General features: G+C 37.8%; 1 protein-coding gene across 1 annotated transcript; it reads right to left on the bottom strand.

Annotated features, from left to right (window-relative positions):
* Nucleotides 1-2,583: 2,583 nt before the first annotated feature.
* On the bottom strand, nt 2,584-18,541 carry PSAT1 (phosphoserine aminotransferase 1). Its single transcript, XM_036403525.2, has 9 exons — nt 18,380-18,541; nt 16,198-16,258; nt 15,317-15,386; nt 13,974-14,179; nt 12,340-12,512; nt 11,149-11,318; nt 7,393-7,521; nt 4,831-4,968; nt 2,584-4,215 (listed from the first exon to the last, which is right to left on the bottom strand). Exons 1-9 carry the CDS (start codon nt 18,446-18,448, stop codon nt 4,110-4,112), a joined length of 1,122 nt encoding a protein of 373 aa, XP_036259418.1. The 5' UTR covers nt 18,449-18,541; the 3' UTR covers nt 2,584-4,109.
* Nucleotides 18,542-23,501: the final 4,960 nt, after the last annotated feature.

The raw sequence follows: 23,501 nt of genomic DNA, 5'->3' as shown, positions 1-23,501 counted from the left end.
CACTAAGGCCAAAGGGTGTGTCTTCACAATAAAAATGTGCCCAAAAGCAGCATGATTGGGGCTGTCCTGGAAAGAAAGAAAGGCCATAAGCCAGTGTGACCCTATACTGGCAGGGCACTAGCAGGTCAGTTTTCCAGCTTTTATAATTCTTTAGGTCTGGTTTGCCAAGCTTCAAAACTTAGCACCAGAGTGTGAAACTTCCATATAGTTGTTTCAATTCCAAAGACTACTGTTTACTCTATGGAAGAATATTTACTAAGTTTTACAGTAGAGAGTTTGTTACTACCATCCCTAATTCTAGCAATACATCTCTCAAATCTCTTCAGATTACATCATGGAACTACAATACAGAATCATATCCAGATTGGTTTGTTACATTAAAAATTCTAAGCAGTTTAATGGCAATTTCTCTTGTAATAGTTTAGCAAATTTCCATTTTCTCACGTGATTTCTTTACATCTCTTTTGTAATTAATCCATTTACCAAAATATAAATTTTTTTCTTTTTATGCATAGTGTAAAGGTAGGAGATATAATTCAAATTTCCTCAGATTTCAGAAAATGTACAGCTTTTGGTTTCCTTACATCAAATACACATTTATTCTTCAGCTACTTACAGAAAAATAAATCTATCCTTGCACCTCTTTGATCACTCTCCTCCAACCATTCAGTAATCCATCAGTAATTATAACTTCTTACTTTCTTTAGCCTAAAAGGGTGTTATTTATCACAGATTGTCATGAATCCTGGTTTTAAATTATCAAGAGTCCAATTGCTGACTGGAATGGGGAATCTTCTTTCTAATTAAATGGACTGATTTAATGTAAAAACTTACAACACTTCACTTTTTAATTAGGTACATCATTATTAAGTACAAAAAGGATCATCCTCATTTTATTTTCTACCCAGACAATGAAATACAGTGAAAATTAAACATATACCAATATAGTGCCAGACCTAGTAACACTTTCAGCATACCTCTGCAACTACTAATATATCAGTATATGTCTTTTATTCCTGCTACATTCCAAACACTTACTTGAATGTTAGGAATAGGCTTAAGCTTTTTATATCCAAACATGCCTGGGTGTATTGAAAAATATTAAGTTACAAGTTGAAAAGAAAAAAATGGGATTAATTTAAACAGAAACAGGAAAACAGGAAAATATAGAGCATCAGCTTACAGAAGAGCAGGACTCCTCCACACTGCTGCCTGTATGAATCATTTCTCTCCAATAGAATTACTAGTTAAACAGGGATGTGGCAATCCAGACTTTCAGTTCTTATTTAAGTCTTGCTTGGCTTACAGATGTTAACTTCCACAGGAAGTTCTTATTGTAGACAACTGACAGGAATCTCTGGGATATGATACCTTCCTGAAGGACAGTTGACACCTGGGCTAAAGCATCCCTCACTGAACACTGCAGATACAGAGGGAGCATGCAGCTTTCTCCTTTTAGGCCAGGTCTGGGAAAGACAGTGGCCAGAGACTTCTTTACTACAAAGGAGAATGCTAGAACATGCTTTTGTGAAATCAAACACAAGAGCTAGGAGATAGAAATGATTCATTAGAAAAGGAATTCAAAGAATTGTTCATTGAAAAACTTGTCTTATGATTCTCTCTCCATTTGAGCCAACTCAGGTGAGACCAGTATTTTCTTTATTTTTTAACACCTTTTAATGTCTTCAGAGTATTCATATCACACCAAAAGAGCCCTGCTTCCAAACACTGAAATTACTAACCCCATTTGTAAGTGCTGATGAGAAAAAAAGACCAGGAGTTTCAGCAACAGGTTGCTGAAATTCCTCCTACAAATCTGATATGGGAGAATCAGGATTTAGCTGTCCACAAGGGCTCAAAACCCCAAATACAGGCAAACAGCTTGGAAGGCTAGAATTGCTGCATGGATAAGTCTGAAACAAACCTCAAGTAAATAATTTATTCAGATACATGCTTCTGTATTCCCTGTATGCCCCTCACTTGGTATTCAGTCTACCATTGTCTGCTTAATGCAGTCTTCACTCTGTATTTAATTTCTACAAGATTTTTGCATTACTGAGTTAAAAAATTTGACAAGATGCTAGGCACAATTCAGAAGCAGCAAGAAGTTCCTTGTCAAACTCATGAATCGGCTGCACAAATCAGCACAAACTTTTCTTGTAAACACACACAAAAGCATGCTTGCTAAGAGGAATGCAAGGCTACTGTAAAATGCAAAGGTTGGCTGTTTTTTAGAAAGAGATAAGCCAGAGTTACAGCTTAGTAAGCTGCAGAGTTACAGCTGCAAGCAAGTACACAAAACTCAGAAAAATAAATTTATGAAGTTAAAAAGCTTAATATGGAATCCAAATTAGATATTTGTAATTGGCAGGGCAAATAGGGTTCTTTAAGCATTCATAATAATACTTTTGTTTCCATGGCTCCTATGGGAAAGACTCTTCTTGCACAGAAATAAAACATACAGGAGGGAAGCTTGCTTTTTAGGGAAAAGGAGTATACCAGAATCTAAAATTCTAATACACATTAGTCTTGATTTTCATCCTGAAAATGACAAAAATCAAAAAGTTTCAAACACAACGGTACTTCACATCATGACATGATTAGATTTTATTTTTTTCACATAATTTATTTAAGTAACACTAAGTTGACAGAAATCTCCAAATAGTAGTCTTAAAATGATGACTTTTCAGATAGGAATGTAACTCAATCCTAGCACATTCCATTGACTTGCTCTGAGATTCCACGAACCAAGGGATAGTACATCATTATCATTAATAAATTGCTACCACTGTACTGACGTTACACAAAAATTAAAAAAAAAAAAAAGAAATCCCCATTTTGTGCCAAAGAGTTTAGTCTGAAACCAGATGTAGCAATACTAAACACTCTGACAATAGCAGATATCTTCTACACAAGTTAAAGTAGGAGATTCAAGTCAATATATGGACATTGGCAGTAAAGTCACAAGCTGAGATAAAAGAGTAATTCAAGGGTTCTACAACAGGAGATCCTCTGAAAATTTTTGCATAACCACAGTGACCTCTCTAGCCCAGAGTATCAAAGTGTGCAATAAGCTAGAAGGACCAAGTGAGAAAGTGGGACCAAAATTACACTGCAGTGTCAGGAAAAGGCAGAGAAGACTATTATTTACTCCAGCTGGACAAAGTTCCACATATAAAAGGCTAAACAAGTGAAAGAATGAAAAGGTAGAACAAACACTGGACAAGTCGAGAGGGAAAACACTTAAGAAGACTGCTGCACTTTGGGCTCAAAGTCAGTGCAGAGAAAGTCACAGGCTCATTGAGTGGAATACAGCAATCCAGTCTGGCACTAGGTTAACAAATGAAAAGAAACTTTTTTGCAGCAGCAAATATGCATGCCCAAAAATAAGAATGTAACAATAACAACCTAGGAGTTTAATATACAAGATGTATAGAGAAATAAAAAACATCTTAGAAATTTATTTAATCAGACTCATGAATCTTAGGTTTAAACTAATAAATGTTAGTAGGAAAAAAGGCCCAGTCCTGCAGACTTTAACCACAATTAATTGCAATGGTTATGAAAGTACTTCTAGGATTGGAGCAGTAGTCAAAAGGCCAGATTCTCAAGTTAGGCATGCTGGTGTTAACTCCTAAATACTACTGGTGTTACACTGTTGGAATATACCCGATAAATCAACTAGATGTCCCTAGAGACCGTGTCAGTTTACCTTCATTATGCAGTCAGAGAGTATTTGTAAAGCATTATGGAGAGCTTATGACAAATTTTGCTTCCTAAATTTTACTAAAAAGGAGGCATTGCTGAAGTCACTTGTAACTAGAATTGAGAAAGACTCAGATCTATACCATCTTAAAATGTTATTCATGTTTTAACTACACATTTCCAAATTTTACAATCAATCATGATCAGTCTGGGGATCCTCAGCAAAGCCAAAGTTGCCACATCACTGCAAGACTGGGCCTCTGTTCCATTCAGTTAATTAATATTGCTACAGGAACTAAAAGAAAATAAAACTTGTGCGCTGCAGCTGTGCAGTACCGCAGTCATGTTAAAACCCTTTAGCTTTTATTTCATAGATGTGCAGCATGGCTCTAAGCCACAGGCCTTTATGACTGATGCATCTGCATGAAGCTTCTCATGAATGTTGCAAGCTTCTGAACATCTTCTACAGTCACCGCATTATATAAAGAGGCACGGATTCCTCCCACAGACCTGAATTGTAAGTAGGAGAGAATAAAAAAAAAAAAAGAACCAGAAAAGTTTTGTATATTCTAAAAAAAGACATTAGTAGCAGTCACAGACATTTAAATCTATTCCTACTCTAAAATTATAAAATTCACATTTATGTGCAGGGGAAGCAATATTTAATTCTTCAAGGCAGGCTTGCAGTCCAGCGAAGCTTAGTATTTATCAGTTATTTACAGCTCCAAAGCTGTTGCCCAATGACATCAAAAAACTAATCCCACAAACAATACTGAACATTGGAAAGAACTCTTGCAACCAGGCAGACAAGCCATCTGAGAGATTTTATACACTGATACAATCTGACCTCAAAAGATATCTTTGGCATCTGCACAGATTTGCAGAAGAGAGCAGAATTAAAGATAAAGCTCTCTGAAGCCCCCCACTTCACCTATGCAGTAGCTGAGCCACCAGCAGTCTCTGATTACAATCTCTAGACTGCTATTCTCAAGGGTTGCCAAACCAGTATGAGGAACAGCTTATGCGTGAGAAAGGCAGGTAAGTCAATGCACAATGCCTGATGCTGTACCACTGTAGTAACAGATTACTCTGCACAGCACAGAGACTCACTTGACTAATACTTACCGATGTCCTTTCAGAGATATCATGTTAAGTTCCACAGCCTTCTCAAGGAATTTCTTCTCCAGGGCTTCATCACCCTTGACACTGCCAATGCGGAAAGGTACATTCATTCTGCTTCGGCTCTTTCTCTCCACTGGACATCTAGAAAGGTTGCAGAATGTAATGCTTAACCCACTTTGGGCTAAATTTGTATTTCAGCTATATGCAGTTTGAGAAATGAATAATCACACCTGTTTAAAACCAAAATCAATCCTTCACAATCAAAACTGGTATTACTTTCTGTGAAAGAGAGCAACCTTCCTTTTTTAACCAAGTATAAAAAAAAGTTACTTAGGCTAGGTGAGGTAATTACAGGGAATTTTGACTAAGTCTAAAGCAGTTTCTTCTCTTCCTCTTCGAAGATTGACTTCTCCACTAGCCAAAAGTGCTACCAGAATTACACTCAGCTAAACAGAACTAAAGGAAACATAAGAACACAGCATAAGTAAATTTTCATAGACATTAGAAACTTCTGTTAGTGATTTCAGTCCACCTTCTAAATTAACATTACTCAGAATAACGAAGCAAAGAAGAGGTATCTCTAGAACAAATCTTGCAGTGCATACATGGCCATAGCATTACAGGAGATGCATCACAATTCCTTAATTTCCTAAAAATTTAATCTGAAGTGGAAAACTCAAGATCTGTGTAATTTCTCTTCAACTATTTTGTGAAGCTAAGAAATTACAGGGGAGGAAGAGAAGATTTAAACATCTTTTTTAGTGTTTCTACTTATAAAGGAGATCTGAAGCCTTCAGATTTATTTTTTTCTCAGTCTGTGATGTAGATTCTTGCAGACATTCAATATAAATGAGTGTTCATAAACAGCAGGTGGATTTCATACCTATTATGCTAATTGGAAATAGCATAATGAGAGACAATAAGTATCATTCTTTTTAGTTCCTCTCTTGGTCCTTTGTCCAGATGTCTCCATGATGAAAAGAAAAGAAAAATCCATCATAACACCTGCCTGTGCAAATCTTCTACTTCAGGTAGAAGTAGAAGATTTCCTTCTACTTCCTTTTTGAACATCATTTTCCTTCAACCAGGAAAATGACGTTCAAAAAGGCCTATGCTTCTGAGCACTCCCATATGTGAATTACTGCAGCCATGCTTTAGTTTTAGAATATACAGTTGCTACTAGGCAATCTGATGTAACTCAGTGCACAGACATTGAAAAACAAACTACAAATGGCACAGAGCACTTCATGGAAGAAAGGTTCCATTTGCTAAATGGCTTGTCACCTGGCTTACTCAGGGAAGCGTGCCACAGATCAAGTGCCACGTTACAGCTGGCAAGGCAGCTTCAAATTAAGTCTTCTTTTAAGTTATAGACACAATTTAAAAATTCACAGTCTTAACTGTATTGCTTAGAAAGCTGCATACAGCTCAGTTAGTGAAGCTTGTTCTGCTTTCCCAACTGACTATTTACCATCCAATTTGCATTGCATTTCCCACACATTGCCTTACAGACCAACTTGCCTGATACAGATTTCTGTTTGTCACAAAATGTTTTTTTCAAGGCTTCATTTGCTTTCTGACGTCTATGAAAAACCCCCAGGATTTCCCTGGAGTAGGATCACAATCCTGATCATGGTGATACTAAAGGCAAAGCTGTTTTCATTAACTAAATGAATAAGAAGAATGTATTAAATATTATGATGAAACTTTATCCCTGACAATTATGACTTCAGACAGCTCTAATTTAAAATCCAAATTTAATTTGCTCTATTCTAACTTGGACTTGAAAGTAAATTAGGTCCCATACTGTTGCTTTTACCCTGAAGGTCAAAGAAAATATTTTGCAGTTTCATGGTCAATTAGTAGTCTGAACTTGGCAAATAATAAAATTATTAGAGTACCAGCTTTTAACTATGCACAGGTCCTATGAGCTCAAAAAGTACCTTGCTATTCTGTGTAAAAGTCAAGAGGGTTAAATCTGCTTTGGAAAGCCAGCAAAAATAGCTGAAGAAAATCAACTGTGCATAAAGTACATTAAAAAAATGTATTCCATTTTGAGGTCTGATCTTTCTATTTTACTTCAAGAAGTGTTTCAGAACTTAGCATAATTAGCAATAAAAATGTTCTGCTTGACAGAGACAAAGCAGAGTCTTTGACTCCTGGAAGGTGGTAGGCAAAATACAAGGCAAAGGGGTCTCTACAATTTCTTACAGGCAATTTTTTCTGTTTTGGCCTACATGCCACCAAGAGATTCCGTAAGCATACAAACCAGAATCTGCATATCTGTTCTTTGTATACTCTTCTCCCACACTCCTGTTTTATTCAGTTTTATTCAGAATACGTTTTTAGTAAGGTTCACTACTGATCAACATGATAAGTTGAAATAACTTCCTACTGGAATGAAACTTATCCTTAGACAGTTACCAAGCGAATGGTTTGCTCAAACGGTATCTCTAAGAGTCCTCAAAAAAGGTGACTTCCAAAATACAATTAAACTCTCAAAATTTATGAATGTTTGGTTATGTAGCAAATATTGAAGCAAAGGGGAAAAGCATAGGAACTTACACATAAAATCCATTAGATTTGTCTATAATATCATAAATCATCCGTGACTTGATTAAACTGTGTTTATCCATAGCTGCAGCTCCACCATTATTCTTTATCCATTCTAGTACCAATCCCATGATATAAATACTGCAAAATGAAAAAACATTTTTCAGTGAAATTATTCAAACAGGAAAAAAATAAGTCTTGCCTAATAGTTCACAAAATCTTTCAGTAACACAATGCCATGTTTGATTTAAGGGCACTTAAGATTAACAAATCAAAACCTAGACTATTTTACAAGTTATGACAACTCAGATAATGTTTTCTGGACACAAGATAAAATATCCTGAAATTCAAATGTCACACATATCTGTTGGACCCATTTTAATCCTTTGTACCACAGAAGGACATGTCCCTGCAGGCTAATTTATGCAGCCCAGCAGGGCGCCTAAAGACACCCCCAGACACGCTGCATGCACTGCCAATTCATTGCCTACACAACTGCCTCTCAGGTCCTGCCCAGAAGGACTACACAACTGCCTAGCAGGAGCCAGATTTAGCAAAAAAAGTTAATAGCATTTGCCCTGTGCAGCTGCTCTAGCAAAAATGCAGGAGTAAATCTCAAATACATGCACATTAATATGCCAGAAATGTAACCATATTTTCAAAAATGTTAAAAATAAGAACTCTAATCCCATTTCTGTCTACAAAGACCTTTTGCCCACATGAACAGTGAAGTTCGGTGAAACAAATTATGATGTACCACACTTGACTGTTACCAGTCAAGTTCTTAGTAGAGATCTGGAAGCCTACTGGCATCACATGGCTTGAGACCAAGAATTTCAATGCTAGTCACTAAGTGCAACCTAAAAAAATCCTTGATGCCTTTTGCCTTTGTGCTTTTGCTACAAAACTCAGCTTGTTCAAGTTTAGACATTTCCCACGACTGCAACAATTTACATAAAAACCTGCTCACAAGTTTTTATGGCCTATATCCAACAAGTTCATTCTTATGAATCCCTTCATTATTGATTCCAAGGGAGTGCTCAGAGAACATTACCATACAAGTTTCCCTAACACATACCTAGCAGGAGGCTGTTTAAAATTTTGCTGCTTTTTATTTCTAAAGGGATGCCAGTACCAAATCCTTGAACACTTCCAAAAGGCTGCAGAATAACCAAGGTTACAGACTGCCTTTTACAGGAAGTACCTTACTGCTCTGAGAGCACAATCTTGCCACATTTATGACAGGACACTATCAACTATTCCAGTGTAAATGATTTAAGTGAAGTATAGACTATGCCCTTGGCAAATATACTGAACCACATTCACATCTTGCCCTCACTTCCTTGAGCAAAACTTTTTTGACAAGTGAACTCCTGGAAGTCAGCCTTAGAACCATTCACAAAAAACCAGACAGCTGAAACTCTTTATCCTTCTTTTACGTCAATCAAAATAACGTTTCTGAAACAACTTTAAGCGCAAAATGCATTTCAGAGCTTGCAAATGAGATTTTTAGAGCAAATTCATTGTTAATTTTAGCTAAACAGATTAGGGTCAAAGAGCCAACTATGTAGTGCCATGAGGTTAAAGCCATTAGCATCACCTTAATTTAATTTAACATTTTGCTGAAGTAGCTTTTGCAAATTCAGTTAATATTTCCTGCCTGTTTGCCAGCAAACCATTAACAAGTGCAAGGAAAAGAGCACAGAAAAAGAGAACTAAGAAGCTTTGCCAGTTCCTTAAACTGGAACAGGCAGTTAGGGCCAAGCCAAACAGATGTGCATCCTGCCAACATTTCAGTCTGTTACATTCTGGATTCTGGAGCATACTCCAATGTGAGTCTGTAGCATGAAGTGAAATCCAGCAAGACAGCGATGAGAAAGGAGAAACTGTTAGTTCGACTTTATTTTCAGTTCCCTTTACCACCCACTACTCTGTTAAGGCTATGAGTAATAACTAAAGCAGCACTTGCTTTTCAGAGGTTCTTTGCAATGGCTAAAATAAGGCTGCAGAATTTGATTTGTTTTGCTTTTCAATTCAGAGGAACAACACGGTATCCAAGTACTGAGATTAAGTAGAACTTCAGTTTTTCAAATGGAAATAGCTTTGTACTTGGAAAACATGAATGGCTGGATTTAAAACCTAGCATATTCAAGTATACAGTGTCCAAAAACAGTATGTATGACTTGGCAGTCAGGCACATAATCGATCATGAAATAGAGGTTTCATCAAGCACTGGAAAAGACATACATCTTGCCTATGTTACAAAGCTACATTGAGCAGACCAAAATCAGAAAACATTGAATAGCTAATTCTTACTGGGTGTACCCAGCCAACAGGGCAGACTGGCTGCCAGTAAGAATGCATAATTACAGCACTACATACTGTACAGTATGCACACAACTTGGGGGAACAAGTTCTGCACTGTAACATCTGGCATAAACAAATGTTCACAAGATTTAGTGTTCTGTTGATAAAGATAGCTGCTCCTATGTCATGGCAATGGTACACTGCAGTGACAATCAGCAGATTCAGAGATACCTAAATTGAGTAAAATTTGAAGTGATATTAATTGTAATGATGGAATTAAGTTATAGGGTTTATATACGGGAATCACAGAACTTTGGGCCTGTAAGTACATTTAACTTGTGTTGGAGGTCATTAGGCAATCTAACTTTGCAATTCTGGAACATGCAAACAAAATAAGAGCTGAGACTAAATATCAGTATAAAATTTCATTATGAAACTATCCTGAAAAGAAAATCTTTATTTTCAAAGTAATTTTAAAAGCTTCTGGGGAAAAAGAATGATAACTAGATAGAAGATTTTCTTTAAATACTCATTTCAGAGGATGCTGGTATAAAAATTCTTCAGGATAAGAATGGGTAGATACTACTAGCTCAACAGCTAAGCATGCTAGTAGCAAACATTTCACTAGTTATCTGAAGCTACAAGATAGCTACAATTTAAAAAAAGCAAGCTGTAGTCTGATCTGCTTCTTGCAGGGTGAAATCATCAACCACATGGCAATTTTATGATTTTGATTGCTAGCAATGTTTATAAAGCTAGATCAATTTTATCTGTGGATGCCAAACCGAACGCTGAGATGGCAGTCAAAGAATTATGCAAAACTTTACAAGAGTAAAAGCAAAGCAGCTACTAAAATGGCTTTTAAAAAGTTCTTCTACAGTTTCATTTCAAAACCAACAGTAGTGAAAGATGTAGAAAGAACAAGAAATATTTTAAAATATTAAAAGAATACATATTCTTGTAATATATTATACGATTTAAAACTTTAATCACAATATTATTTACCATTTTCCAGTAAAGAAAGTCAGTGGTGATCTGGAGGTTCAAATGCTGAGAACAGTGTCAAGAAGAAATTAAACCAAACTATATTTAGGATCAAGAAGCAAGTCTAAGTACCAAATTACCTCCTTGCAATAAGAGAAGCATCACCATTGAATTGACTAGAGCTGTGCTCGTGTAAACCAGAACTGCATCCTGAAACTTCTACAATGTAGCTATGACATACAATATTAACTTTGAAAAAGGCTACATCTTCTGTGGCTGAGTCGCACCAGGCAATGCAAAGACTACTAGTCGCACGGCTGGACATTTCCCATGTTCTCACAGAAATCACGTGAAACTCTCCAAGGTATCAGCGGCTTGAGGGCAAACACGGAACTTTGGAAGCTTTTCTAGACAAGAGCGGCAGGTGGCAGTGTGGCAGCTTTCTGATAAAGGATATCAGACAGCAGGGTGAGTTACCTGTAGCACGGTGGAGTGTTATACAATGAGCTATTTGCTGCCTGTGTTTTGTAATCCAGTACAACAGGGCATTCCTTCAGTGCAAATCCCAGCAAGTCCTCACGTACTATTACAACAGTAACTCCAGCACAGCCAACATTCTTCTGAGCACCAGCGAAAATCACACCAAACTTTAAAAGGAAGAAGAAAAGAACTTGGTACATGCATTCACTTGTAAATCTTATTACTGAGTAATACCCCAGGCATACTAGTCAGCTGAACAGAGAATGTGTTGAAAATTAGTAAGTTGTAGGTTAAAAGAAGAGTTAGCAGAAGTTCTGATTTGAAAGTGCACTTACACCTACTCAGCTGAGGAAGATAATCACAAATTTCACAACAGTTTGCTAAATGTTTATTTAATAGCTGCAAATAATTCTCAAGGCAACCTGTTGCAATTTCACACTACTCCAAGCAAATTTACTAAAAACAAATTCCTACACAGTTCACAGTATTTTAAACCCATCTGGTGTTTCAGAACAATCATAAAATTCACCTGTACAAAGAGGCAGATCAGGAAAGGTCAAGTTGAACTACTCCATTTTGCTACACACAGGTACAAAAGGTCAAACATGCTGTTTCACTAGTCAATAACACTTCTACAAAGAGTATACTTTACAAACATAGTAACTGCTTATGTTCTGCTCCTGTACTATCTGTGAAACAGACACCATAATCATGAGGCAGAGGAAGCTTTAGGAGCTTAAAAGAGGTTACAGATTTTTCATGATAGAGGCAGGATTCAAAAACTTATTAACAGTACCCTGCTGTAGCCGTACACTATCTACAGACTAAATGTTATTTAGAAGACATTTATTTTAGCTGTTATTTTCTTATAGCAGGTATTTTCTTCATCAGTGAAGATCACACAGCAGCTAAATAATCTTGGGCAGCTATTAACATGAACAATGTCAACGTAGTTCAGTATGTTTTTATGAGAAAAAGGAAAACAGACATTGAAATCTTAAACCTGAAATGTCAACGCTTCTATCTATCATCAGATACTCAATTAACAAAACACGACTTCCTTAATTTCACCGCTCAGCATCTCTAGCTCAGATGCTGAGACATTCAAATCCAGACATTTCAAAGTGCTTCACTATATGCATGAAACTTTGAAAATGCTTTGTACAGCCACTATGTCCAATTGTTTACCTTGGAAACATCCACAGGTTTGGACAGGAAGTTTGATGACATATCACAAACCAAGACTGCTCCTTTGACATCAGGTACAAAGTCAAACTCCACACCATGAACAGTTTCATTAGCACAATAATACACATAAGATGCATCCGGATTAAGATTCCAAGTGCTTGGGTCAGGAATGCCTAAGAGCCAAAAAAGAAACCCAGAGGTCACAAGTAACTTTCTTGGCATGCAGTTTTACCTGAACATGAAACTTAAGTGTAAACCAAGAACAATTTTGCCATATAGACTATTAATCTTGTTGTTACCAGGAAAATAATGTATCTGCAAAGCCAAGACACCAGTGCATTCCCAAAATTCACTGGTGAGTGATCATTAAGTTTGCAAAACTTTTTGATTTTCACCACTTATTCTTCAAATTATTTTCCTCCCATTGTAATTGCAGACTACAAACTACTGGCCTAAGGATTCAAAACAGCATTTCAGAGGAATTCAGACATTAAGTCCAAGAATCTTCCTGCTGCCTTCGGAACCACTGAAACATCCAAATTCCCACTGAAAGCTCTCCAAAATTCTGCTTCTGTGCAATCCCAGAAGCATTTAAGTCTTGCCCAAGCTGAACAAACACAAGGTCACCCATCTTTCTCCCATTTTAAGCTTTGCAACTGATTTACAAAGCTAAGATCTCCTCTGTCAACAGGCAATATACAGGCATGTCCTGACAGCACAGAACAGGTTTGGCATAAACCTGTTGCTCTCCCTTTCTTTTCTCCTCCAGGACCTGATGGGAGGTGGAGGGAAGGGTGGGAGACAGTACCATTGCCTCCATCATTATTTACTGGCTCTCCTCTTATCTACAGCTATGAAATGATGAATTACACTCCCCCAGACTGGAAAGTTGTAGGTTCAATTCCTTCCTGTGCCTCACAGAATATAAACTTACTTTCCAAGTTAGTGCCCTAATTGCCAGTTAAAACACTAACTTGTATGGGAATATTCTTTGTCTTGTTGCCACTCTTTTTAGTTCAAGTGCCGTAATTTGGACCAGAGGGAAGAAAAGTGAGCAAAAGTAGCAGGAATAGAAACTAGATCTCATGTATTCCTGCTCCAAGAATTATTTATGTATATTCAGTGACACATTGGTGGGAAAGATAATAATTTAGGAATCCTTAAAAGCCCTTAAAAGGGCTGTTACCTTAAAAGGGTAACAGAATTCAGGTATCCCATGTCCTGGGTCAAGTTAAAATCTCAGACCTGCTTCTGAATTTTAGAGCATTCTTATTACTGAGTGTACATGAAATTGAAATATCTCACAACATCCCTGTGAATAGCTTAAGAACTCAGTTAAATATTAAAAAAAACCTGAGTGAACCCAGACAATTTCCCTACTTAGACACTTTTGTCTTGACACTTATTTCCTGGCATCTGCTCAGCCCCATTTCACCATTTTTTTCTGGTGGAAAATGTTAAGCCATTAAATAAATCTCCCAGTGCTGAACAAAGAGGGCATGGCAGACATTCTTTCGAGTGCTGGGCACTCAACTCTAGTTAACATTCAACAGCCCAACAGCAACATTGGATCCATTTTTAGAGCGAGTCAAAAAGCTAAGCATTCACATGGACAGATGCAATCATCAACTTACTTGTATAGGCTCCTAGTTTGGGATGAACGATATTTACTTTGGCATACTTCTCCGCTTCTTTAGCTGCTTTTGCTGACCAGCCTCCAGTAACCACATAATCTGCCTGTCTTGCCTCCTTTAAACCAACAAGGTTAAGTGGGACTGCACTGAACTGAGCAGATCCACCTCCTTGAAGGAAAATAACTTTGTAGTTGTCTGGTATATTTCTGCATAAAAGAAATACCCATTTATGTTATTCCCAGGTGACACAGGATGCATACAACTTGATATTATGCATTTAACTGTAACTGAGGAAGAATACTGCCATTTTAGAAGACTCTTTGCCTAGAGGTTAGATCAATCCCACTAACTTACCTCAGCACTGGTCTTGAGAAACAGCTTATTTAATAAATATTAAATATTTAATAAATTTTAAATATTTAAATATTTAAGAGTACATGCTATGAATTTTAGTGATAAAAATTCTCTGAAAAAAAGCTTCCTCTCTCCAGCCCTGGCACTGCATGAAACAAACTCTGTGTGTAGCTGTACACACAGACTTGAAAGATATTCCATCACAATTAATGCTGACTTTTAATTTATCTGTTGGAAGCTTCATGACTTTTCTGTCATGAAGTCACCAAAGTGCTTACAGTAGCGCTCAGCTCTGAGACCCTTCAATTTGAAAGTGCAACAGTACAGTAAAGTATACATGCAGAGCAAGTGCAATAAAGAGTTGCTCATACAATCACAAAAATTACATATCCAAATTATTCATTAAAATCCCTTTGTCAATGATTCTGGCTGGACTGAGGGTCAAGCATTTGTGTTAAATGGCCGACATTATTAACTACTATGAGAACAGTAATTCTAATCCATTATATATTTATTTCAATTTTTTAAATATGTGTCATGCTATGAGTAGGAAAAGGGCTCTTGCTTGGTGATTCTAACACTGATCCACAGAGCTTTGTTAATAAAATAGGACTTATGGACAACGTTCAGATCATATTTATACCACCAGAGAACTGATTTTTATTGTTTGCACTTATTTCTTTTAGTTCATGTCCTTCATTAATTCTATGAAGGTGACAAAAATCAAAATTTCAAAACAAACTCAGCTAGACATGTAAAAAACATCTTAACCTAATAAGAATCCATTGTCACATTCAAAAACATAAGCATCAAATTTACATATAAGAAGATGGATGTCCTCCTCAAAGTTATTACTCTACAATACACAGTACCCACTCATGAAAAACACCACCAAAGAGGTGCTTTCAAGAACAGGTCTCTGTATTAGACATTACTGATGCAACTAGCACACACATAACATAAAAATAAGCGGAAAGTAATTCACTTACAGCAATTCGCGCATGAGATTTTCAGTTGTATTTAGAATTTTTGTGAAATCTGAAGACCGATGGCTCATTTCTTTGGTGGAATAGAGAGAAGAAATAACATGAAGACGGTAATACATGAATTTGATTTTAAAATTGTGTTAAGCTTTAAACCTTTTACACTACAGACTCAAAATATCTGAAGGTTGTCATTCCCAGTTCCTACTCTCTTTAAGTACATAAATACTACTAAACACCCACAGAAGACTCATCCCTGCAGTCTTGTCCAGATACAGGCAAATCCCATTCATCAACACTTGGCACCCATATGACCTTATTACCACTAGGAACAACCATATTTGTGGGTAAAAAAATAGTCTCTAGAAAGATTTCATTCTTCCTCATGCTAAGAACCTTCTCTGCTGCTAATGCTGTGAGAAGTATATAATAAAGCACAGGAAAAGTACAGGTTTTGTTTTGTTCTCTTAGCTTTAGCAAGGCTTCTTCACACAGTAAAGCTAATTAAACATTAAGGACAATTACACAGTAATTCCTTCTAAATCCATGGGCTGTCTTCCACGTGTAAGTGTACAATTTAAACATTAATCTGAATTGTGCAGAGACAGCTGCACATTCTACTTTTAGCAACTAATAATATGCTCACCATCTTGATGCATAAATCTTTTGTGCAACTGAGGGTGAAAAGCCAGCCAGCAGGAGAGCACTGCTTTCCTAATGGGAAGGATGCTATACATCTATATGGTATCTACACATCTATATGGTATCTATACACATCTGTACAGATACACAGGTATTAGAAATGGAGCCAAAAGACCAGGAAGTCTTATTAAACAATTCAGTTAAACAACAAAATAATGAAAAATGTAGATTTTTTTAAGTCTTACCAAGAACACTTATACCAAGTCCTTTGTAGTCCACCAATTCTTTCTGTGCTTCTAATAATACCTATCAAAAGAAAAAAATCCAGAAATAAATTAAGGGAATTTTCCACTATCTGGAGTCTCTGATGCATCATGCCTATGCCAGCTGCCCCATAGTGCAATAACCTGACACTTGTCAAGTGAGATTAACAGAAGTATAGTTACCAATACAATTTTGCTGTACCTCCTAGCAGCTTAAGGCTTTTCATAAGATACCAAATTTAAATAATATGCTTGTTGTGGAGACCATGTTGTAAGTTATTATTTCAAATGCTAGATTTCCAGATTTGTGAATGATTTCTAGCAGTTGAATGGAACTCTTGGAACTCTTACATCTAATGTTTGCATACATACTCTTTCTAAGCATGCATCCTAAACACCCACTCCCACCACTCCATCCTGTGTCCTTTCACTTGACTTGTGCAAATAGGACAAACAAAGTATTGAAGACAACATAACAAGATCAGCTTGGGGAATTGGATATCTTAAACTGAGCCAGCATGATAATGACTGGTTTCACCAAATGAAGTTCCACACTTTCTGAAGACAAGCCTTTATCTTATTAAGACTTAAGAAAGAAATTAAGCAAAATTTTGAGACAACCAAAAAAACTAGGTCACCAGCCAAGCAGTGCTTCAGCCATCCTTTTTTTTTTTTTTCTGCCTTCTCTCCTAGCTTTTAAGTATGTACAAAGTAGCATGAGATTCCAGCCACTGGATTTGCAGCTTCTGATTTTGGTAAATTCTTGTCTGAGAGCCAGAACAGTCTTGGCTGCTCCTAAAGGAGGCAGGAGAAGAGGGAGGCCCAGTAGAACCAAACAAATGCTGCACGCATGCACCCTGACAAGAAACTGCACACTCTGGGCAATTTCAGGAATAAGAAATCTACCTTGCTGACCAGGTATCTGCATGGCCTGTCAACTGTAACAGCTGGCTACCAAAAGGTCAACTAAAAGATTGTGAAGTTTTAACCACCACATTTTACGAGCAAACTTATCCATGCCAGAGAAGGAGGCAAAAAAAGTAAGGGAGAACACACAGACTGCTAGAGTAGTGCTTGCTAAACTGCTTGATCAGTAACATTCTTAATCTGAAGTTCTGTACATGCCTCACAACAGACATCTATGACACACATTATAATCTATGAATTGCTCCATCTTTTGCTTTACCGAGTCTGCATGCTTCATGGGCAGCAAGAGCCCACAATCAAGAGAAACAAATCATCGAGGTGACAGCAGTCCACACAAGAGCACTGCATTTTCAAGAGGGCAAACAGATTAATAATAGGGAGCTCAGCTGTGCCCACCTGCACTCCTCCAAACTTAAATCCAGGTTTTAATCATCTCTGTCAGAGAGCTGGGTATGAAGGCAGTGCCTGTGAGAGCCCCTATGGAATCTAGAGCTCGACACAGAAAAACAAATTTCTTTGCAACAAAATTTTTTACAACCTTACCCAGAAAGGGCACTTCCTCGAGAAAAGAGATGGGAGGGGAAAGAAACACAAACAAATAAAAACAAGAAAGTTGCTCTGCAGCAAATCTGTTTATCTAAAGAATTTTTTAAATAAGTAACACATAAAATAACAAAGAATACTGAGAAGGATACTAAGAAAAGAACAACAACAAAAATTCCACAGCACACAACCCTTAAACTGATAGTCAGGTACGTACAGTTCCGCAGAAACCACCCCTCTCCATATGTAACTGTATAATCCATGGCTGCTGATGCAACTTTCCAGAGGGTTGAGTATACATTATAACTTCTTATAAAAAGGCGTCTCAGGGAATTACCATGCTATTTATCAACTGACAAATCTCACACTCCACAGAGCTATCTTTGTACACCTAGGTCCTACTTCCCATCCCAAAACTAACGATATAGGTGCTAGTGCCGTATCATCCAGCACTAAAAAAACCCAAAAAACAAAACCCTAGAGTGTATTCGAAGAACCACACTCGAGCTCGTTTGCAAAAATCCGAGTTTATCAGGGAAGTTCGTTGTAGAATGGAAGACAAGAGGTTTTGGCGCTGCGCGGGTAAACTCCTGTAACTACGATTTATTAGTTTCCCTATCCCTCGCTTTGCAGCCGGAGCCCCGCGGGGAGCCGCGGGAACGAGGACACCCAGCCCCGCCGTGCCCCTACTCACGGAGCGCGGCAGCTTCGCCGGCCCAGCGCCGAAGTTCGCGACCTGCCGCCCGCTCTCCGTCGCTGCCATGCTGCCACTCCTGCTCCGTCTGCCGCGGCCGCCCCGCCAGCCCCTCCGCTATAAACCCGCGGCCGCCGGGGCAGGCACTTTCCACCCCTGTCCCGGCCACCCATTGGCAGCGCTGCCGCAGTGAGGCGGCGTGAGGGGAGGGGAGGTGGTGTGAAGGAAGGCGGTGTGAGGGGAGGCGCTGTGAGGGGCGGGGGGGCGGTGTGAGCGGAGCGGGATGCCCGCGGCGCTCGGCGGGGTGCCCACAGTAGCGAGCCCCGCGCGGGCAGCACAGCGAGTCCTGGCGGGTGCAGCGCGCACGAGCCGCCCACGCTGGGTGGGCGTGCGGGCAGACAGACACAGACACGCAGACACACACACAGAGAAACAAACACACCCACACACACCCACCCACACCCACACACACACGGTGAATGCACGTCCTACTGTACCTTCCTGCCTGTGCTTTTCCCCCACGCGGGTGCTGTAGCAACGCTGGGATGCTTGTTCCAACAGCAGTCTGGGTTGGATGCGTGAGGACTTAAAAAGCAGCGACCCACAGTTACAGTGAATTTTAGAAGATCCTTCATATTTCATATGAAATGACAAGAGGCAACGGACAGAACCTGATGTACAGAAGTTTCACCTTATTTACCTTAAGAAAGAAATGTGCAAGTAACCATGCACTAGAACACGTTGCCCAGAGAGGTTGTGGAGTCTCCCTCGCTGGAGACACTTAAGAACCACCCAGGTACAATCCTGTGCAATGTATTCTTGTACGTCCCCGATAAAGCTGTGAAGCTGGAGATCACCCACTTTATCCAACAAGACCATTTCTGTGATTCATCTTGAAAGAGATGGGTTTACAGTACCCAGATCTAATATTTTGTGTGAACCACTTGCCTTGTAGAGGAGGAGGATCCCCACCTTCTATAAGCCAACAAGTGTCCGCATGTTGTGCAGTTTCCCCAGAAAGTCTGTTGCAGGCAAATTGCTATTTGAATTTCACCATAGAGAGTAAAAACAGAAGAGCTGTGAAACTTGATCACCTTCACATAATGGATAGCATAGCTTGGACTTGCCTTGAGGTTTGACAAATCCTAGGTTAATAGCCCTGAATACTAAAGCATTTCTCCCTTAGGTATCTATGGAACGAATCTGCAGCATCTTAATTATTTGAAAACACAGAGGTAATACAACTGAACTGTTGTAATTGAGAGAAAGAGACTTTTAACTCATTCCATTTTCTGATTGTTTCAGGCAGAGACATTCTGCCCAGGTCAGTTTTCAAAGTGATTTTAAAGGCAGTAGCAGTAAACCAATTTTGACAAAGCAAGCAATGAAGTATGACTGAAAAGAGATGGGCATCACAGAGCCCCATGATTTCCAAGTATCTTGGGCAAGATTCACAATTCTCATATGTAGTTGTATAAAGCACAGCTCTTGAACACATTAGATTGCCCAGTCCTTTCCTGTAACACTGGCCCTGTTTTAGTCTCATGGGTGTTCACCAAGCTAATCATCAACATTAATCATCTGTAGAGAAAACTGCAAGTATCGATGTCTGTTATTTTGTGAATTCTGAGATGTATATAAAATACCATTTTTCATTACCAATTATTTCACTGAAGAAATATTGACTATGTGAATTTGTTCCTTTTCCTGTCAAGCCAGGTGATACCTGGAACCACAAAAAGAATTTATAGACCACATCCTGATCTGGTATTTAGTTGAAAGATTTTCATCTTAAGGAAGTTGTTTTGTTTAAAAAATTGTAAATAGAAACATTGGTATTAGAGCAAAGATAACTTTCATTTCAATGATAGCTACAGCTTAAGAAAAATCTATCAAAATTGCTTTCAGACACCAGAATTTTTAAGAGATAATAGCAAACTTCACAGACGACACAGGCTGTATACATTATCTTAAACATTATCTTACAACACACAGTTGTTCTTGGTATTGTGGTGTGAGACATACTTTAAAAATACCTTTATTATTAAAGTATGTCTCACACCACAATACCAAGAACAACTGTGTTACTTCTTAGTTATAAGTAAATAGAAACCTCTACTGAGATGCTTAGTAACAACATAGTTGTGACTAAAAATTTAATTATTTTTACTAGTGTCTCTAGGTAGAAGCAAGATCAAAAGATACAGGCATCTCATATGGGCTTTTTTCAGTATTAAATCTAAAGCACCTGTGTAGGCCCAGAGAAGCAATTTAAAACTCCAGTCTGGCTAGGAAAATGGTATCCAAGGTAGTAAGGAGTAGTGGAAGTAGTCAGAAATAGTGTAGATTGGGGATTCAGGTCAGGAAGCCTGCCTACTACTACAGAAAGTGCTTCAACATCCCGCCAGATCAGCCCTTGTGTGTGGCACAAGGGAAATTAAAACTTTGGAGTCAAAAATGTACTTCAAATGCTGGCACAAAGAGCTAGAACATGAAAATAGAAACAAGGCAAGCTACTGCTGCTATCAACTAAGAGCACTGGTGGAAATACCAGTATTGGAGTTTTTAGTTCACCGAAGTCTTATCCTGACCAGAAGAGTCAAAAATAGCAGCTCCCACGAGATCAGAGGACAACTCCACTGGAAGCCTTGTCACCTGGAAGCTTTAGAAAACCCTCTTCATACTGTGCATTGATGGGAAGTATATAAAATTGGAAAGAATATATAAATGTGAAATTTTTGCTGTGGACAAAGGATCATTATGCTTTTGCAGATGGAAAGAATAAAGAGAAATAATACAGGTCTCATTACAGTTTTGTTTGTATTGGATTGAGATTTCTCCTATTTTAGTATTTTGCTAGCAGCAGTTATGATTTCATGTTTTAATTACATCAAAACCCATGAATTCCATCATGGAATCATACCAATATTCATAGTCACCCAATATAAGCTTTCAAAACCATGATTTCCAGGAATGCTTCTGATTTCTACCATTTGACTGAGAATTTCAAGTGCCACAATTTCAAGTGCCATCAGTCCATGCAGATGAACCTGGATTTGTGCAATTAACACAAAAGCAAAGACAGCAGTATTTACTATGATGCATAACTGGAAAAACAAGACAGATTAAAAGTGTAAATAAGTTTTCAGAGTTCTCAGTGAACTTTTATTAGGTTCATTTTGACTTCATGTTATGCTGGATAGCAAAACCTTGATCAACTACTGCTGGAAAAGAACCAGCTCACTCAAGGAGAGCACACATACATGAGTTCTCTGTCTGGTACCACAAATGGACGTCATTATTAAAAGATAAATAATGCTGACTACATAGCAACCTGGCAAGCATTTCAGGAGGCAGCTGGGATGTCTGGTCCAGCAAACTAGTGAGATGAGCAAATTCTGGTGAAACCTTACACTTTGGTGGTTCAAACAACAGTTTGGGGCTATTTTGTTTTTCAGAGATTGAAGTCCTGAACTGTGAAGAGTAGGTCTTGGGAAGACTAAGTGAAAAAAATTATTGAGCTTTATGAGTAAACAGTAACATGTTCTCTAGCAAATAGTTACCTATTGATTTCAAGCTTTTAGGTCAAACAAGAATACAGACAATTATGTAAAACATTAACTAATAGCAAGAGAATGAAACTGTTTCTATGCCAACTCAGGGTAGAAAATGGTTTCCTAAAAATTTAAAATAAAAATATTTTTACTTTTTATTAGAATACTTTATTGTTAAATATATATAAATTTATATAAGTTTATATGTGTAAAATGCTTTTTGTAAATGAGTTTTTAAATTGTTAGAAAAAACCTTGGATGTTCTGATGTATTCATGACAGCCTCAAAAAGAATACTTCTCCCCAGGCAGCTTCAATCCATTGTCTCTGCCAATTTCAGATCCAACTATATATAAAGCATGCAGTACAGATTCTTACAGTAAGAATGCAATACCATAGCAGCAGTAACATGAAGAATCCTTCGTGTTTCTGATTTGACAGGAAAAAAAATGTTAAGTATTAATCCACTGAAAAAAAGTATGCCCATCTAAATTGCAAACTGCCTGGTCAATTTTGCTTTAAAAGATGATTTTTGACGTAATTCACACTCTAAATGCAAATATTGAAAAGCAAGTATTTAACATGAAAGATATTAAATATCACCTGCTTTTGGGCATGTAATATATAAATTATTCTAAGTTCTTCATGGTATTTTTAGGGACAAGTAACAGATTCCTAACTCCTAACCTCACAAATAAAACACTTCTGAATTTATAATTTTATCCAGCATTTCTCAGTGATTAGCTTTAGAATTTTAGATTTAAAAAAGGGAATAGGTAGCTTTTTACTGCTGAATATTACAGATTGCAAGTAATTGTTTAGTCAGACCAAAATCACAAAGAATGACTGAAAAATTAGACAAGCAGTTGGGAAAATATGTGAAAAATAACAGATTAATATATTACCTTCTAATATTCTGAAGTGACAAAGTCTGTACAAAGAACATACTTTCATTGTGCAATTACTTGTGCAATACTGCAATAGCTAAGTAATCTTGTGCTATTTGCTCTGTAGGATTGAATTTGAGGATTCATGAGTTTTTTCATATTTGTCAAGCAACTGGAGTCAGTAATTTCTACAGATCCTATGTGTTCCAGAAATCACATAGCAGATGACTGAGTAAAAAATAGTTACGGCCTCTTTTTCTCTCCATTCAGCCTAAATCATCCTGCCTAGTTCCTGTACATAATAAGTATATTCTAGTTCAGAAGCAGCAAACCAGCTGCCTGTGCACAAGGACAAGAACAAGATGCTGGGGCTAAATCCTAGAGTTTTAAAACAGTGATAATTCTCTTAGTTTACATTCTCACACTTCTCTAGGTCTTGAGAGCAATCTGAGTTAGACTACACATCCTCCAGAGGCCCCTTCCAGCATGTGCTATTCTATGATCTGCAGTCATACCACTAATGATGGCTGTATGTAAAGGTTTCCTATAGCAATGTTTCTGGGCTCATTTTTGACTCTGAAACTTCCACTAATTTTCAGAATGTCATACCCACACACTGTTATGCAGGAATTGATGTTTGCCCCAAAACCATTTCTGCACTCCCACTGAAATACACTGAAAA

This window comes from Molothrus ater, chromosome Z (genome assembly GCF_012460135.2).
Source record: "Molothrus ater isolate BHLD 08-10-18 breed brown headed cowbird chromosome Z, BPBGC_Mater_1.1, whole genome shotgun sequence".
NCBI lineage: Eukaryota > Metazoa > Chordata > Aves > Passeriformes > Icteridae > Molothrus > Molothrus ater.
This window is presented reverse-complemented; position numbering and strand designations above follow the sequence as displayed.

What these genes read in the sequence shown, in the direction of transcription:
- PSAT1 (XM_036403525.2), bottom strand. Translation starts at nt 18,448, where the DNA reads ATGGCAGCGACGGAGAGCGGGCGGCAGGTCGCGAACTTCGGCGCTGGG. An exon ending in ACTTGGTATAAGTGTTCTTG is followed by an intron (nt 15,387 to 16,197) that starts GTAAGACTTAAA and finishes ATTCCACCAAAG; the next exon opens with AAATGAGCCATCGGTCTTCA. An exon ending in AACCTGTGGATGTTTCCAAG is followed by an intron (nt 11,319 to 12,339) that starts GTAAACAATTGG and finishes TTCCTTTTAAAG; the next exon opens with TTTGGTGTGATTTTCGCTGG.